Here is a 19,683-nt window from a genome sequence, read left to right as displayed (position 1 = left end):
GTATAAAATGGATCTGCATTTAGAATCTTATTGCTAAAAAATAAACAAAGATTAAATGGTATACTGGATAAAAAGAACTTTAACAGTTAATCATTTAGGCAGCCTAATTTTAACTGCAATCTTATTGTATATTTTTTAAAAATAAATTAATAAACAAGTATATATACTTATGTATACATTTTTAAACCCTATTACAATGGCTTGAGGAGTCTCTGCCATGGAATCTTGTTGAGTGACTTTGAGCTCATTGCTCCCTTGGATCCTGGCTTACTCCACAGACTTATTGTTGTGATGATAAAACGAAAGAAAGAACAGCAATAGTGTAAACCATGCTGGGTCTCTGTTGGGTGGAAAAATATATAAGTAGCTTATAAATCAAATCAAATAATAATAATGTAAAAAAAATTAAGTTGAATTTTTCAACTACTCGTGTTGATCTATCCAACTGTGGCCATCTTGTACCTGCCGTTTATTTTTTTCTGTCCATTCTTTTTAATAAAAGAGGTATTTTTAAAAACATCCCACAAAAAACAATCTTCACATATTTGTCTTTGTTTTTTTTAAACAGACAAGCCTTAAAAAATGAACGGGAATGTCTGGAATATCAAAGACATGTTTACTACTTCTGCAGCCATGGGGTAAGTGATATAGAGGAATCCTAAGCAGAGGTATACCCTTCTAAGTCCACTGGGTTGTCCTGTTTATTGTAATATTATTATGTAATGTTATTATTCCTGTCATTGTGTTTTGACAGTTTTTGAATACCCTGGGATGAGGGAAATATTGTGGGGCAAACCCGCTTTAGGACTGGGAACCATGCGGAATTCTTGGCTGCACAGGGATATTTCTCTTGCTCAACCCAGGATATTTTGACCATGCAGAAATGACCACAGTGATCTCAGTCATAGTGCCAGTAGGCCCATGGAACCAACCCAATGTGTTCTCTGGTGCCCACTTCCTTCTTCCCCAAAGTGTCTCATTCCCCCAGAAAAGAGCCAGTCCTGGCTTTCCTCTGCCTCCTTGGTGCAGGAGATACTTTAGACAAGCTCAAAAGGCATTACCTTTTTGTCTCCAGGGTAATTGCCATCATCTGCCAGTCAAACAGATAGTTTGCAATTAATAGTTTCCCTTTGGGGAATAGATGTGTCTATCATACAGAGATGCTTGAGTTGGAACTTCGCTTTTGTTATTGGCCTCATCTTTAGTGATGACCATTTTCAGGTGGTACCTGGCACCTACTCTCAAAATTCCAACAGTGCCCACAGATTTGGGACCCCTGCCCTGGAATAAAAAATTAGCCCAGATTTGGACCAATAGCTGTTCACCTAAGTGCCCCATCCATGTCAGCATGTAATGTCAGAGAACTGTGAACACGTAAGAACTGGCTGGCTGCATCAGCATCTATCTAGTCCAGCACTTTGCTCAAAATCAAGGCACGAAACTGATGCCCTCCCCTGTTTTTGCTTTTGTTTTGATCTGAACAACTGTTCTTCAAAGGTGGTTGGAAATTCCATTGAAGTATTTGCCAAGGCTAATACTCAGCCAAAGGGTGCTGAGGTTAACTGAATCTAGGGCAGGTAGGAGGTAAGAAAACGGCTGTTTCCTGCTGCGTCGTCCATGAGTATGGCTTTTGAAATTAAGCTCATCTGAGCAATTGTTGTGCCTATTGAATTTAATATGTACTATCTGAATTTATTCTTAATGATCAGCCCTCTGTTCTTGATATTCAAATAAGAAGGGGCTGCTGCCTGGGTTCATTTTAATTGAAACCAGTTTATTAGATTATTTGAGACTTACAAACAAAAACACTACGTACAATTTATTCATCTTGAACCCCACAACCTTTTGATGTTTTCAACACATCATTTGCAGGCGAGGCTTCATTTATAAGGTTCATGCATCTAGAATTTATGGTAACATGCAAGTATTTGAATTTGAGGCGACATAATTGCTGAATTTGGGGCAATATAAAAATCGCTGCTTTGTTGGCAAATATCAGGCTGCAAGAATGCAAATCTGACGGCATACTTTAATTTTACTTGAGGAGCAATGTTAAAATGCACGTGAGATATTATTTGACTGCCAGATCGAATTATCAAAAACTTTACGAGCATTTTATCTCTGTGATTTCCCTTGTGCTGTTTATTGTAGAACTCATTATGTGAAAAGGCCTCTCTAGTAATGATAAAGACAGTGCAGAAATGAACCATGATGTTCAGAATCTAGTTATTATACAACCGTGCCTTATATTCCACTGCATTTATAAATATAGGCTTGAGTTCCTCATTAGAAAGCACAGAAGTGTCGTTTCCCCCAACTAGGATTGTAGCAAAATAACATTTTTTCTAAGGTTGTCATCATCCAGAGAAATCAGCGGCAGGGGAATTGAAGCAAAGTACCAATCTTTAGATCTGTTTCACTATCAAGTTGAATCAGATTAATCCCTCTCGCAGCTGCACTGCAGCTGAGTGAGGAAATTTTGGCCTACTGGGTTTATGTTGGCTAAATTAACCCTGTTAAACTGTCAGTAAAATTTTCTGCATTAGGTGCTGAATCATTTGCTGCTTTGCTTTTGGTGGTGGTGGATGAGGTGGAGATTTGTTTTAAATGGAAATAAATTAATAATAGTTTTCTTGCACATTAATGTACTCACCTCAGGCAAATGAGTTGATGTAATTTTGTAAGGCAGGAGGTATCCACAGAGCGCACATGCATAAGAGTAAGTTAAATTTTCTCTGGCATGATTTACTCTTTAAAGGAAAGCATGTTGCTTGATCGTATTATCTTCGAAGAGCTTTCAAAACAAATTTTACAGGTCTCTGGAATTTAGCTTATTTGATTTGTAACGTATCTGAACCAACTGTGTTGCTGATATTGTTCTTCCACAGTGAACTAATAACATAATTTGCATGGCACAAAATGCTGGTATTAGTTTTTTACAATGCAGCAACCCCCAGACTATTATCTGGGGTCAGTTATGAAAATATTGGATTTAGCCAGATTTTCAGCTGGTGAAAAGGGTTCCCCTTTGACCACCAAAAATACTATGCTGTGGATCAGTGGACCTGCACAGACAAAAGTTGCGAGAGATGGTAAGGAGAGAAACTGGGCAGTATTGAGTGACAAAGCTAATGCAGTGATACTCATGTGGCTCTTTAAAATGCCCCCTGTAACTCTTCTGAGCACTGTCCCCCAATGTTGTAGTGGTGTAGGAGGTTAAGAGCTCGTGTATCTAATCTGGAGGAACCGGGTTTGATTCCCAGCTCTGCCGCCTGAGCTGTGGAGGCTTATCTGGGGAATTCAGATTAGCCTGTGCACTCCCACACACGCCAGCTGGGTGACCTTGGGCAAGTCACAGCTTCTCGGAGCTCTCTCAGCCCCACCTACCTCACAGGGTGTTTGTTGTGAGGGGGGAAGGGCAAGGAGGTTGTAAGCCCCTTTGAGTCTCCTGCAGGAGAGAAAGGGGGGATATAAATCCAAACTCCCACTCCTCCTCCTCCTCTTCTTCTTCTTCTTCTTCTTCTTCTTCTTCTTCTTCTTCTTCTTCTTCTTCTTCTTCTTCTTCTTCTTCTTCTTCTTCTTCTTCTTCTTCGATGTCTCAGGAAAGTGGGTGAGGTCCTCTGCTGGTGGGTGGGTGGGTAGTACCCACCTAGAAAAAGCCACTACCAGAAGCTGCAAGCCACTCTGAGGTGCAAGCCAGGGATGGGTGTGTGGCCTTCTTAGTTGCTGGTAACTGCAAACGTGGCTCTTCAAGAGAGTGCTCCAAATAGGTACCACTGATCTAACCCATTGTGACAATTATGAAAGGACATCTAGGCTTAATTCAAGGCTCTGCTCATTATCTTTAAAGCTCTAAATGGGACCAGGAAACTTAAAGGACTGCCTTCACCAATATGTTCCTGTCCAACAATAAGTTTTGTCTTCCAACAAACCCTTCTCCCTGTGCCCTCACATTCTGAAATAATGAAGAGCACCTGGGTGTTACCCTACCATCATGTTCTGACATCACTCCATGGGTCAGTAATGACCCAATGCTTGCACAGGGGACTACCTTTTAACTCCAGGATTCACCTGACCTGACAAGACCTCACCTGGCCTTGCTAGATTGAGGTGCCAGGCCAGAATTTTTCATCTAGTTGCTGGGGTGGTTTTTTCCCTGTGGGATGAGGATGGTTGGTAGGGATGCCAGCCTCCAGGTGGGCTGTGGGGATCTTCTGCAATTACAGCTCATCTCCAGACTACAGAGGTCATTTCCCATAATGCATGCTTTGGAGGGTGGGCCCTGTCTCATTCTACCCCACTGAAATCCCTGTCCTTCCCAGGCTCCATCCCAAAATCTCTAGGAGTTTCCCAACTTAGATCTGGCAACCCTATCTCACAATCCCTTGCTGGTGGCCGGGATGGGACTTCACAATTCTGAGGGCTGGGGTTTTGAACTTTAGCCTGGTAAATTTCCATCAACTGACCTCTCTTTCCCTGACCTTAGTCCTTTCTTTCCTTTTCTCCTCCCTTTCTTTCCTTTATTCCCTAGTTAGGATAGTTTTTAGGTGCTATTGAGAAATTGGTAAAATGAGGCTGATTCCATGCAACATAAATAAAATGGGATGTTGTGTGGTTTCCGGCCTGTTCTAATTCTCTCCTGACATTTTGCCTGCATCTGTGCCTGGCATCTTCAGAGGATCTGATGGTAGTAAAGCAAGTGGAGTGTTCAGGGTGGGAGAAAGAACCATTTGCCTGTTTAACAAGCGTAAAGGGTGCAATTAGCAAGCTTGATTTGCCTTTGTTGGGTGGGATCATCCACCCATTTAGCATGTGAGTAACCATGAAGAAAGCATAATCAATTAGTGAGGGCATCTGCTTTATAGTAGCCTGGCCTTTTGATCCCTTTGATTTCTACTACAATGCAGATGCCCTCACTAACTGATTATGCTATCTTCATGGTTACTCACATGCTAAATGGGTGGGACATTACTAGGTTCTTGTTCTTTTAATGTGAAACTCAGTTTGTCACCTCTTGTGGGCAAGTGGAGAGGGCTTGTAGTAGAATATGCAGTAGAATATGCAGAAGGTCCCCTGTTCAATTCCTGGTGTCTCCAGCCAAAAGGATCAGGTAGCACATGATGTGGAAGACCTCTGCCCAAGACTGTCGAATGAGAACTGTGGCCAGTCAGAGGAGACCTATTGGCCATGGTAGAATAATCATAAGGAAACGTTATGTGTTCATAGTGATGGCTCTGTGGTAGAAAAGGTAGTTGTAATATACTTACTATGGGCATAAAAAAACCCATATGGAGTGTTGTAGCCATTTTGACCGTCTTGGGAATAATGTTGATGTGAATTCATTGCAGCTTTGCCTCTTTGAGCCTTTTCCACTCAATGCTTATAAATAAAAAATGTCCATAACAAATGTAGGAAAAGGACAGTTTCCAATCCCTTTTCAGATGTGGTTTGTGCACAGCATAAAGCTTTCTTTGCATCTGGTACACAGCAGAGCTCATAGCTGGATGTTATTAAATTTAAAATAACATTTGCATATGTATTGCGTTTCTACAGTCAAATGCTTCTCCATCTTTTCCCTTGTGATGTGTTCGTATTCATGTTCAGACATGGCTGGCACCCTATAAATTGACCAAAGAGAAAGAAAATCTACTGTTTTGTTGGAATAGGGTTGGTGATATCAAATAAGCATGTCAGTATTTGATTTGCAATAGAAAATGTGATCTGAAAGACTAGAAAAATTTATTTGGCACATACTAGACATCAACATTCAAAATGTTTCCTTAACCAGGGGACAGCTATGTGAAAGTGATTTCTTAAACTGAATGTTGTGTGGATCTTTGTCCTTTGTGTGTTAAAGCATCAAGTTGCAAAAGACAGGAGAATTCCACTGAATGTACAAAGGATGCACACACAGTTATGAACTCATATGGCCGTTTCCGCACAGCACAATTATTCCAGGATAGACCTGGGATTGTACATACCGGGGCTATTTTTTCCCGGTTTCTCCCTCCATCCGGCTCCCCACTTCTTTCCAGGAGCCAAGGCAGGACCAAAAGGTAATACTCCAGTTTGTACGGCCTGGGTCTTTTGTATTTACCCCATTGACAAAAGACAGAGGGACATTCCTCCCCCCGCCCTTTCCCCTGCACGATCCACATCGCCAGCTCCAAAGGCAAGAGGGAACGGGGAAAATATACTGGGTCTGCTCCTGTGGTGTTTGCACAGCAGCGGGGTCATCCTGGGATCTTTTAAAAGAACTGCCAAACTGGTGATTTTTGAAAGTTGCAGGGCAAAGGAAAAATGGTGGAGCAACACCAGGCAGCTTCGGGAACCGTGCGCAACAGCTTCGGGAACCATGCGGAATTCCCAGCTGCACAGGGATATTTCTGTGCTCACCCTGGGATATTTTGACCGTGCAAAAATGGCCATATACTGCTAGCTTCTAGGAGGTGTAAGTTAAGATATGTCTCGGTTCACTCCTGCTTTTTGAGGAAGAAAGTGTATTGCTGCAGATGGTAATGCAGACTGGTTCTGGTTAGGGTTGCTAGTTCTGACTTGGCACCAAATCCCTGGAGATTTGGGCATGGGCAGGGTTTGGGGAGAAGATCCATAGCAAGGTTTAGGGTCCACTTTCCATGGGAACTGATCTTTGTCATCTGGAGATCAGTTGTAATTCTGGGAAATCTCCAGACCCCTGGGGTTGGCAACCCTAGTCGAATCATGCACGTAATTACAGTAGAAACTTCCAACCAACCTATTGTTATACGCAAATCCTGCAAAATATGAATCCCATTATACGCAAATCCTGCGAAATAAAATAGTCTGGTGAAGCCAGTTATGGGTTACATGCAGGGCTGTGTATACGCTTTGCCCATTCCAGTCAAAATGACGTGCAAAGGCAACTAATACATTACATTTTCCTTGCACCGTCATAGGGTTTGTTTATTTGTTTGTTTGTTTGTTTATTGTTTGGATTTGTAGACTGCCCCATCCCCGAAGGACTTGCAATCAGACATACATTGCTTGTTCTGTGCTTGATACTCAGTTCAGCTTCTGGCTATGGAGCACAGGGAGAAGCCCTCAGCCCCACATTATTTTCCTGAACTGAAAGACCCGCATTTGCTCTGTTTTCCAATCGCAATTCCTCAATCTTGTTTCACATTGGCAAAACTGGGGTGGGGTAGTGGGGATGGACTTAAGCCCCGCATGATGTGATCCCAGTCAAAACTGAGCTCTCATTGTGCTTATGAACCGAACACTGAGCATACACTTGCAAAGCGTGTCTGATTGACCTGTATCAGGATTTGAGGATTTCTGACATTTCAACCAGACAGGTGCAAAGCCTTTCTTAACAACCACAAAATGCAGACACTGCTTTTATTTTGTTTTTGAAATTAGCTTTTCAGGGTGCTGGATTCAGTGATTTTTACTATCTTCTGTTCTCCCATTGAATCATTAAATATCTACACCTCTTGTCCGTTTGAAGAAACATCAGCGACAGTATTGTTGCAACTGTTCTATATACTATCAAGAGCTCTGAAAATATGTCCTACTCCCAAGTTGTTTCAGATGAGGGTCTCCAAATATGTAGATTGGTTGGAAGAAGAAGGGGTATTGCTGGTAATACTGGTGACTGTGGCTTTTCAGAATTGTCTAAGAAAAAAAGTCTCCTATATTAAGTTTGGAAATGTTTGCTGGTTTTATTATGATGAATGGTGAAAGGTCTTTTGCTTCCAAATGACATTTTATCCACGGAATATTTTCAGATATTTAATATTGCTCAATAATAATTTACTGGTGGTCTCCGGCCCTAAGGACATTTAGCCGATTTCCGCCAGGGCCTTTTCAGTGCTGGCATCCAGAGTCGTAGCTCCAAGGGGGTGGGGTGTGTGATGCACCGGGCACGCGCCCCTGTGGGGGTGTGGCGAGGGCATTCTGGGGGGGTTCTGGGGCGGGACGGGGCGGGACGGGGGTGGAGGACGGACCAGTGCACCCCTTGCTACACCTCTGCTGGCCCCTATTTGGTGGAACTCCCTCTCGGTAAACATTGGGCCCTGCAAGACTACAACCAGTTCCACAGGGCTTGTAAAGACCGAAATGTTCCGCTGGCTGACAACTGAAGACATCAGTCCAAATTTTTTATCTAGTCCTGGAGTCCACTTCCCCTGCCTCTTCTACCATAAGACTGGAGAGAGCGGGGATTAACATATGGGTAATATGGGTGATCCATACATAATGTCACCATCTTTGTAATTTCTATATGGGAAATATTTTAATTATTATTTATTAATGTGAAATTTTAACTATTGTGTTTTTGAGATGTGTGTTAGTTGCCCTGTCCCAGCTCAGACTGGGGAGTGCAGGGTATCGAGTTGAATTTTTAAAAAAATACTGTTCTGTTGTGGGATTTGGACAGTTTCAGCAGTGATGCAAAAGCAAAAAAAATGGCTATCGTATATATTTAATTGTATTCGTTATAGTTGCTCAGGGCTCATTTTTATCCACTTTCTTGTTACAGATCTCATAAGCCATCCGGCTGGGCCAGTGCAACTACCGATTACAACAGCATGAGTGATTCTCAGTTCCTTTTTGGTTCCCAGTTTTGTCCAGAGAACTCGCAGTCAGGATCCACACCGCTTGAAGTCAGATCAAGCAAAAGCTCCCAGCAAAATTCTCAGGAGGTGAGTCTGATATGCAGAGTCCCTGCGCTGTCGCCAGTGCAAACTTAAGCAGGTCTAATCAGAAGCAAGTCTCATTGAGCTCAATGGCACTTCCTTGCTACTAAGTTCGCTTAGGATTGCAGCCGACATTGTCTTTTAGAAAGCAGTCACAATTGAAATATTAATTTAGGGTTTATTGTTACATTTATCAATCTGTATCTCACTCTTCCTCTGTGGGATTTATAAACTTTGGGGCAGGATAGTCTGGGAAACAGCAGTTCAAGAATTTCTGGACCACACCCTCAGGTCTGGTTTGGAAGGATCTTTCAGGGTTATTCATAACAGAGCCTGTGAGTCAGAGCCATAGTGAGGGGGAACAGCGCCCGGGGCACATGCCATGCCCCGCCTTCCACACCACACCCTGGAACGCCCCTCACCGCCCCTGCACTAGCGCGCATCCAATGCAAGACGCCCCCCCGTCCCGTGAGTGCTACACCATGCTGTGAGTGACAGAAGTTCGGCCTTACCCCTCTCTTCTACTTACTGTCACTGAGTTCCGGTTCTTCATGGATTTTTCTTCCAGCTCAGCTTTAATACTGCACATGGGCCAGACCCAAAGAAAAAATGTGCACATATCGCCCCCTCCAATTTCATTTGGTCAGAATCATAATAAGTGTGTCTAACAATAATGAAATGTATTTTATTACATTGTTCTCACTCATAAGAAATGCTGGTGAAAACTCCTCTTCCTACCCCTCCCCCCTTCATTGCCGATAAACAGTGAGTTGGATCTCCCCGCCCCCACTGTTCCTGGGGGTCATTTCCCTGCTGAAGATTAGCACTGCAGGTATCATTTGGGGATGTGGTGGGGTGTGTATGTTTGTGTGACAAAGCTGTGCAGCAGAAATGCTGCAGTGAATCCAAGCCAATTATAAGGTAATAGCATTGTGGATATGTTTTGCCCTCAAGTCACAGCTGACTCATGGCGACCTCTGTCGGGTTTTCATAGCACGAGACGTTAGGAATGGTTTGCCATTGCCTGCGTCCATGTGGGCTAAGAGAGTTCTGACAGAACTGTGACTGGCCTAAGGTCACCCAGCAGGCTTCACATAGCAGTTGTCAAACTCGTGGCCCTCCAGATGTTATGGACTACAGTTCCCATCATCCCCTTCCAGCGTGATCCTGGCAGGGGGAAGATGGGAATTGTAGTCCATAACATCTGTAGGGCCACGAGTTTGACACCTAGGAGTCCCTGTTCTCCAGATTAGAGTGCGCTGTTCTTAATCACTACACCCGCTCGCTCTAAGTAACAGCATTAATCACCTAATTTTAATGGCAAAAGATGGCTGGGTTTTGTCCTGTATCAATGGATGTCTTCGACAAGCAACTACAGTATAAACTGTGTATTCTGCATTTAAAATAAAGCAGCTAGCAAAAATAATTGAAATTCTGTTCCAACAAATACCAGATTATTAAAGCTTAATTATGCAAAGCATGTAAATTAGCACTAGTTTGGGTATTTTACATAATGCATTCTGTAGCCTTGGGGAGGGACAAGAAACCACACCAGAATCCTTGCTCATTAAACTACCTTATTCAGACCTGATTCTGGCTTCTGTGAATTCATAAGATACTGGCCACAAGTGTCAGGTTTTTCTCCATAGCTTACAAGGGTTAGAGATGTGGGGATTTAAAAAAAATATGTAGCTGAGAGATGCATTCTCTCAGCCTGCACAGAGGCCAGCAATGGCAAACCACCTCCGAGGTCTCTCATCCTGAAAATCCTATAGGGTTGCTGTAAGTCAGCTGTGACTTGATGGTGCTTCCCACCACCACGGCTGAGACTGGGTGGCAGATACCTAATTCCACACGTGTAAAAAACCTTTTTAGATATGTGGAGCATGCATAGCCCTGAGTATAAGGCAAGTGAGCAAACAGTTTTCCATGGAAGAGAAGCATGTGTGAGCAGCTGCTGTATATGTATTTCAATTTATATTTCTTTCCCTGTTTACAGGCATAGCTATTGATTGGCTGTTTCCACGCCTGAAGTGGCCTTTGTTTCACTTGTGAATGTACTCAGATCTTTGTTTATGTGCAAATACTGCATTCTCTCATCTTGTGGCAAGAGCTGTGTTTTCATTCATTAGGTCTTCGGAGAGAAGTGGGGAAAAGGCTTTCCACAAAATAAGCTGTGCTGGAGATTACTCTGATTAACTTCCATAAATATAGTGTTTATCTGTTCCATTGCGGTGGACTCTGCTGTGCCAGGTTTTTCCATGGCTTCGACGGAAAGGAATCTAACCCACATTCCCCATTTCTCCCAGTAATGCCACTAGTGTCAACTGCAGGGAAGCAGTCGTTTGCACTGAATTCCTGCATCCTGCTTTAACACCACACACACACATGCACCCGCCTTAAATTATGGCGTTTGAGATTAGCAAGAGCAATGCAATTCCTCCTGTAGTCTTTCTGCTCTGTCTGCATTTTTGCAAACTGTTTCCCTACATCTGCCTCTTCAAACAGAGAAGATAAATTTCACCTTTTTTAAAAAAGATGAAAGAGGGCAATCTAGCTGGATTTGCATTCTGCTTAAATTGAAAGATCAAGGGAACAAGGTTTCCATTTTCTTCAGCCTCAGTTCATATCATCAGAAGCAGAGATTTTTCTGCTTGAATAGCAAACAAACAAACTGGAAAAAGCTGACGTTGAAAACAGCCTTGGTGTAAACATTTCTCCCAATGTCAGCACCAGGTTTCAGGAACGAGCACCACTGCAAACCTGGGAAGGCCATATATTCTACAGCAATCAACCACCTGCCTCACCTTAATAGCAGTAACATCCATCACCACTGACAGGATGTCACCCTTTCGCACTGCAGTCACAACAATAACATTTGCAGTTCCATCCTCTGCAGAGTGACCCTCTTCTAAGCCTGTTGACTTCAGTGGACTTAAAAGGGCGCAACTCTGTTTAGCATTACATCGCAAGCCACTTTTCTTGCAGATATCAAGGCACGAGAAAGCTCGTTCAACCAATGCTTATGATTTTTTTTTTAGTCATTCCTCCGACACTTATTGACAGCTGTTCTGAAAAATTCCAAGCACAACATGAGAATGGCCGTTCATGAGTAGCGGCTGACTAACACATCAGAAGCAAAACGGGCAATTGTAGGACTGATCCTTCGTGGTTGCCTTTGTATTTATTTCTATACAGTCTTCTTACAAAAGATGAATTAAAGGTGGTTCATGGGAGTAAGCACCGAACAATAAAACAGCTGCAGGAATAAGTGTAAAAACAGAACAATGGGCAGAGATAACAATAAAGCAGAAAAGGTAAAAGGGAGAAGGTAGCCTGGGGTCGATTTGTGAAAGGCAGAATATAAAAGCCAAAAAAATAAATACGTAAGCCAGTTGATTCCAGTCATGAAAGCCTTCAACAATAGATTCTAAATCTTTTCAAAAATATCCTGATGTATACAATGTGTCCCAGGAGTTATGGCTGCGGAGTTAACCATGGCAAGATCCCCATTTCCTTCTTAGGCCTCTTCTGCACATGCAGAATAATGCACTTTCAATCCGCTTTCAATGCACTTTCCAGCTGGATTTTACTGTGCGGAATAGCAAAATCCACTTGCAAACAATTGTGAAAGTGGATTGAAAGTGCATTATTTTGCATGTGCGGAAGGGGGGCCATAGTGTCAGAAGATCTGACATGTGAAATGACCCTCAGGGTTCCAGTACATACTCATCAACCTTCAAAACATATTCCAGTCTTCTAGTTATCCAGTATACTTTTATCCTGCCCTTCCTCAGTGCAGCATGCATGGTTCTCCCTTCCTCCCAACAAATCTGTAAAATAGTTTGGCCAAGACAGAGAATGACTGTCCCAAAAATATGTAGCAAACCTCATTTCAGAGTTAGAATTTGAAAAAAAAAGGGAGTGCTTTCACACCTGCTGATTAATGTGCTGTCAATCCACTGTTAATCCCCTAGCAGCTGGATTTTTACTGGATTACAACAAAATCCACCTGCAAACCTTTGCAATAGTGCATTGAAAGTGCATTGTTCAGCAGGTATGAAAGCGGTCCTCTCCCAAATGCTATTCCACCGGTATTCAAACCACTACACTACACTGGCTCCCTTAGACACACATTGGTCCTCTTGCTTGGCAGCCTAGTCTTAAGAAATTGTTTTTGGCTGTAACAGCACAGACTTGTCCCATGTCCAGCAACCAGGGCAGAACCATCTGACTTTACCTTGTGCCTCAGGGATTATCCCTAAGAGAGGGAATTGCAGCTTCTCCAGAGGGCTGCTCAGGAACTTTATCAAGCCTTCACCAGCATGGCCAATTGGCCATGCTGACAGAGGCTGATGGGAATTGTAGTTCCTGAACATCTGGAGAGCCGCAGGTTCCCTACCCCTGTTCTAAGATGTGCACCAGGATGCCCTAACTTTTCTCTCTCTTCCATCTGCTATAATGCACGTCACAGCCCCACCTGTCTAAATCTCTCTGTCCTGCTGATGCAACATAAGGATCCCTGCCCAGCATTACAGCCACTGCCAGGGATTTGTGTCAGAAAAGTGGGGCCAATGTTATGCTGGTGGTGGATCTAGGATCAGGACTGACTATTACTGGGCATGCTCTGTTTTAACATCAGGGTTACCCTTATGTTATTGGGACCCGCCATCCTTCCCTTTTTCTGGTTTTGGGGGAGGGTTTGCTAAGTAGGCTTTTTGGCGCCTGTATTGTATTACCGCTGTTTTAAATGGGATTTTATTGTTTATTTAGTAATTTAAATTATTGGAGCCTAGGTAAATTGTTTTTATTGTTTGCTCCTCGTTAGTACTGTATTGGATTTTATGTTGTAAACTGCCCAGAGCGGATAGGGTGGTATAGAAAATGAAGTAATAAATGAATGAATGAATGAATGAATGAATGAATGAATGAATGAATGAATGAATGAATGAATGAATGAATGAATGAATGCGGAGAAATCCATCCTACTTTGTTTACCATGAGAGGGCGATATGCAAAAACCTCTCAATAGGTACAGTCACCATTTTGTGTGAATGGAGAACTGTGTATATTTCCCATATGTGATCCATGCAAACTGGAAGCTCTTTATAAAAATGCGGAATGGCAGTCATGTATACTGAGAGGCTAACAGGTAATATGCTGTCCCAGTACCCAAGGTATGATCACCAAAATTGCAGTGCCTGAAAAGAGCTCTTCATATTCAGGAATACTTATAAATGCTATCAACCATTTAATGTAGATACATCTCCTTCTTCACCTTTCTGAAATGTACATGCTATTCTAATGCAGCCCCTACTTTAAGCACAGGTCACAGACTTCTTTTTATCATTGTTTCCAAAAGGAAAAAAACCCCACACACCTGAAAACATAAGCAAAACAAACCACTTGACAACCTTTCTTGTTCTCCTTTTTAATTTTTTTCAACCTGGACTACCTTATCTTGCATCCTTATGAAGCAAGTCACTACAGTCCAAGGCAGGTTGTCACCAGATGAAATAAATCCTTCATGGTCTCTGTGACAATATTCTGTGGTATGAATAGAAATGCTGTGCTTTTAATTTAAATGCGGTAAAGAACACAATTATTGTCAAATGAGTGAGTTGATGAATAGTTTGGATAAAAATTGATTTTGGGGTGTGTGTTCAAGGAACAGATTTGTAGTCGGGGGATTTTTAAAAATTTAATTCTTTGATTCAGTTGTCATTTGTGGCTAGGAGTGGTTCTGACCAGGGGGAGGGTCAATGACTCAGCCTCTCAGAGCAGATAATATTGATCTAAATGTTTAATGAAGTGCAGGGGCGTACTGCCTAGGGAACATATGGGGTCAAATGTCACCAGGCGGTGGCCATTTAGTCATGTGGGGTGGGGCAGAAAATCGCCCCCATGCCCCTCCTTCTTCCCCCCGTGTTGGAGTCTGGAGGTGACCTCGTCTCAGACTTGCCCAGTTGCCCCACTCCAGCTACCCAGCAATCTACCTCGAGCTGGAGGGCAAGCCGGGAGTGGAAGGTTAGGGTTAGTGCTGAGCGGCCCCTCAGCAGGTGGCACAGACATGAGCCACAAGAGCCCGGTGACCTCAGGCAAGCCAGCAGGCCTGAAGACGGCCCCCACGCCTGACAGGGAGGCTGTGGGTGGGGCTGGGCAGGAGTGGGCTGGCATGGAGATGGGCTGGTCTGCAGAATAAGACGGGGCGGGGCACTAATTGGCTGCAGGGGGTGGCATGTGCACAGAGGGAGGACAAGGAGGATAAAAGGGGGGATGTGAGAAGGTGGGGGGGCGGCCACCCATGAGGGGCAGCAGAAAACTCAGTTCTTGCTCTGGGCTCCATTTTCTGACGAAGTGTGAGTGTGCCCTAGCAAGTCCAGTGGCACCAGAGATGCCAGCTCTAGGTTGGGGAACACCTGGAGATTTGGGGAGTGAAGCCTGGAGAAGGCAGGGTTTTTCGAGGAAAAGCAACCTTGGCATCGTATAAAGCCACAGAGTCCATCTTCCAAGGCATCCATTTTTTCTCCAGGTGGGGCTTACCTCTGTAGTCTGGAGATCATTAATAATACTGAGACCTTGTTACCGCGATTTGCCAGGTAACAAAAGTGATTTCAGCTCAGCAACTTAATGAGGCGCAGGAAGCCGGCGTTTCTTCAAAGCAGGAAGGATTTTATTGCAAGTGATTTCTTGGCACAGCTCAGCAAAAGGACCCCGACATGGCTGTGCATCAGTCCCTTTTATACATTTCCCAGTAACCCAGAAAGGGGGTGTGGGGCAATCCCACCCCCATAGTGCAAAACCCAGGAAGGGGGCGGTCTCCTTCCATCTAATACAAAGAAAAAAATGGATCCTGTGGAACACCAAAGCGGAGAAAAAACAATCTCTTTGCACATGCTGATGAGATCAAATCCCAGAAGAAAAGCTTTACACCTTCTTGCCTGCTGAGGTGGTTCCTTTGGGAGTGTTAGACAAAGACAAGTTTAAATGATCCAATGAATTCTTGATCCTGAAAGTAAGGATGTGAACAGTCCAATGAGCTTCTGGATCCTGAGAGTAAAACTTCAAACAGTCCAATAGCAAAAACAGGGTGACATCTCTTCCAAGGCTGGGTGACCCTTGGGTGCTGGCAACAGATCTGGATTAGGCAAGTCCAAAGAGGGTCGTTGTTCTTTTGCTTCAAAGGGTTGGCTGGGCGTTGGTCTAAGCAGAAGCATTCCAGAGTCAAACTTCCCTCTTGGTCACTCTAATATCAGACCTTAACTGGCTACTGCTTTTACTATTCTCAGACACAAATTTCAAAAATAACATTTCTAACTTAAACATTAGGAAAACCTTAAAGGATAAACACACATAATTATACTTATAAGCAGGACTGTACATCTACCTACTGGCAGGGCTCACTTAAAACTAATAGAACCTTAACCTAACTGAAGAACCTTATTAAACTAAAATCCTAAACTGCAGGCATAAACTTAACTAAGAGGAGCTTTTACTACATTCTAGAATGACACAAACATAAGGGAAATCATATAGCATTGGCACAGTCATGCATATACATTCTTTGTGAACCTTATGGAGGCTTCTGAACCACACAAGTCTCTGTGTCCGGGTATGGAGCCAGTGTAGCCAGGCAACCTGACTTCAGGAAAATATTTTGTTTATTTTCCCATCGGTAACAACCTCTCCAGTCCCCACCTGGAGGCTGGTAACCCTAAGTTGCACCCTAAACACTAACAACAATCACTTCAACTCACAAGAGTTCATATTGAAATATATGTTGTTGGCTGTTAATTTGGCACTGAACTTTTCTTCTAAACTTATAAGGCAGCTTCATATGAACCAACCCAAATTGGTTCTGGTGAAGCTCCCCACCCCTGCACAGAAGGCAGAGATCTGACCTGTGAATTTCACAGCCTCAGATATCTCCATATTGGATTGTTGCAATGCATTGAGTGTCTCTAAAAGTGTTCATAATCTCAGCAAGTTCAAAATGTGGTGGTGGCTGTACTGCTGTGCTAGGAGCTTTGCTCAGGCTTGGATCCTGTGAATGAGTTCCACATATGTTTCCCTCTGCCTGCGATCATGCAACTCATTTCATCTTCTGCAGTACTTTGCATAAAATGAACAGATTCCAGTGAACCTTTCCGGAAATGAAAGTGTTCGTGGCAGAGGAAGCAAGAGACGCTGGGACTGGAGAAAAGAAACATGTGCAGAATGTATTCCTAGGATACGTACAATTTTTTTCTGAGCTACATTCAAGTGTAGGTGTTCGTCTTTGTTGACTGAAACAATTTTCAAAGCTCATCTTTCTGGCAGAGGTTGCATCTAGTTGATTGAGATGCATCCCTGACTCCGTGGCCAAGCTACATAAAATATGTAGAAGGTGATTGTATCTAGGTGGTTGAGATGCATTCCTGTCAATGTAACTGCTTTTAGGTATATATGCTTTGGCTGCTATATGTTACCACTGCGGTAATGAAATATTTTTGCTTTAATGTTTTCACACGCTCTCTGCTCCCATGGGAAATGGGATGTTTCTGTTGGTGGGGGTGAGAGACCAGGTGACTTTATCTCTATCTATCACTGACCTTGGGGGCCCCTTACAACTCTTTCTTGCCATAAACAACGGCCCTTTACACACAAGGCCCTGGAAACATTTGCAAAAGTTTGCAAAACATTTTCAAACCCCTCCATTGGTCTCCATTCACCCCTCTAAAACTTTTTCTGGCTGCCATTTAGTGGAGGTTCCATTTTTTCTTTTACTACTTAGATTCGTAGCTGCAAAATTTCAAAGCCTCGTGCTGTGATTATTAAGGCGTCGTGTCTACCCAGCTTCGTAGACAGGACCCTCCCCCCCTCTATCTGTCTGTCTGCCTATCTATCTAAACTGATGGAAATACAGTGCGAGACGGCTGGCTAGAAAATAGTGCCAGCAAAGAAGTCCTGGGACTGTAGAGAGTGGTAGGAAACATTTTAAATACCACCATACAGCAAGTAAAAATGGTTCCACAAAAGAAACGCTGCTCCAATAAAAGAAACTTTTTTCAAAAAAAGTTCATTAGGTAACAGCATCCAAATTAAACATTTGGGTAGGAAATAAAATGTTTTGGGCTAAAAGCACTGCAAAACTCCTCTCAGGAAACATTTGATTTCCTGTCTCAAAATGTTTTATTTGTGTTGTGTGGAAAGGGTCACAGATTGGAGGCAGCTTTCAAACCTAGCTAAATACAACAGTACCGAAAGCTTCACTAAGGCTCATTCCATACATGCAGAATAATGCACTTTCAAACTGCTTTCAGTGCTCTTTGAAGCTGTGCGGAATGGCAAAATCCACTTGCAAACAGTTGTGAAAGTGGTTTGAAAACGCATTATTTTGTGTGTGCGGAAGGGGCCAAAGTTTCACAGCAGCAGGTTCCATGTCTTCCATGGGCATAATCTGCCTTGATGGTCATCAAATACCTGCCTTAAAAGGACATACGCTGCCTGTAGAATTGGATCTGAGGGGGATCCCTTCTCTATTCCAACAGCCACAACTATGGGAAAGGAGTGAGCCCAGTTTGATAGCCAGAAGAATGACTCTGATAGGAGGAATCTCTGGGGGCTAAACTACACATTATGGTTTTTAATTTTTTAATTTTTAATTTTATGGTTTTTAGGATCAGCAGTGGCGTAGGAGGTTAAGAGCTCGTGCATCTAATCTGGAGGAACCGGGTTTGATTCCCAGCTCTGCCGCCTGAGCTGTGGAGGCTTATCTGGGGAATTCAGATTAGCCTGTACACTCCCACACACGCCAGCTGGGTGACCTTGGGCTAGTCACAGCTTCTCGGAGCTCTCACAGCCCCACCTACCTCACAGGGTGTTTGTTGTGAGGGGGGAAGGGCAAGGAGATTGTCAGCCCCTTTGAGTTTCCTGCAGGAGAGAAAGGGGGGATATAAATCCAAACTACTCCTCCTCCTCCTAATTTGGATGGTGGACTCTATGGCAATTATACCCCATTGAAGTCCCTCTCCTCACGAAACACCACCCTCTTCAGGCTCCATCCACAAAATCTCCATATGTTTCCCAACCTGGAATGGGCAGCCCTTACTATTGTCTTCATAGAAGAAGTTTAGGGTTATGAGAAGCAAGGCCTTTCCTACAACCGCACACTCTTTATGGAATATTTTGCCTAGAGAGGCTGATATGAGGTCATTCCGCTGACTGGGCTGTTGCTGCTGTTCTGATAAGTTATTGCTGTGTAAGAGGGTTGCCAACTCTGGGTTTGGAAATTGCTTGAGATTTCAGGAGTGGATTTTGAGGAGGATTCAGAGCTGGGGGAGAGATCCCAATGGGTTACAATAATGCCATAGAATCCACCCTCCAAAGGAGTCATTTTCTCCAGAGGGACTGTCGTCTGGAGACCAGTTGTAATTCTGGGAGACATCCAGGCCTCACCTGGAGGTTGGCAACTGTGTCGTGCTTTTTAAAAACCGCGTCTGTTTTGGTGGATTGCATATGTTTCAGCTTTCTGTATGTTAAATACCGTAAGATCCACGAACAATGTAGTAGTGTTTTTAAGGAATAAATTAGTGATGCACAGAAAAAGAGGGAGCACCTGTTAGTAAAATTCTAGGTGCTATAATTTGGGTATCACTTTGGGACCAATCCTGAACTACTTGGAAATAAGTCCAGACTTATTCAATGGGGCTTAGCTCCAGGAACGTGCTGTTAGGATTGCTGCATTCATCTGCGTTAAGTACAATTTCATTTTCTTTTAAAACAGAATGAGCCCAGTATTTTTGCCAAATACCAGTCTAAGCCACAGCTCTTCAGTGGAGATGGGAAGGAAAGAGGTTCACTGAATTTTCCTGCCGGGAGATTCAGAAGTGCCTTGGAGCAATTTGAAGATAATAAGAAAAAGATCAAGGAGAAGCATGATAGGTATGTAAGCATCCTCTGCAAGCTGTGAAGGCAGTAGATTCCTTTGCATTGAAAGTAACAAAGTTACATAACTCCTACTACAAGA

The 19,683-nt window shown here is 43.3% G+C and overlaps 1 protein-coding gene across 1 annotated transcript in view; it reads left to right on the top strand.

Annotated features, from left to right (window-relative positions):
* Positions 1-582: 582 nt before the first annotated feature.
* Positions 583-19,683, top strand: part of IHO1 (interactor of HORMAD1 1) — a 48,725-nt gene continuing 29,624 nt past the window's right edge. The window contains exons 1-3 of the mRNA XM_048487307.1: positions 583-638; positions 8,519-8,681; positions 19,441-19,598. Of these exons, the coding sequence (XP_048343264.1) occupies positions 583-638; positions 8,519-8,681; positions 19,441-19,598 (377 nt within the window). The remainder of the gene's footprint in view (positions 639-8,518; positions 8,682-19,440; positions 19,599-19,683) is intronic.

This window comes from Sphaerodactylus townsendi, linkage group LG03 (genome assembly GCF_021028975.2).
Source record: "Sphaerodactylus townsendi isolate TG3544 linkage group LG03, MPM_Stown_v2.3, whole genome shotgun sequence".
Taxonomy (NCBI): Eukaryota; Metazoa; Chordata; class Lepidosauria; order Squamata; family Sphaerodactylidae; genus Sphaerodactylus; species Sphaerodactylus townsendi.
This window is presented reverse-complemented; position numbering and strand designations above follow the sequence as displayed.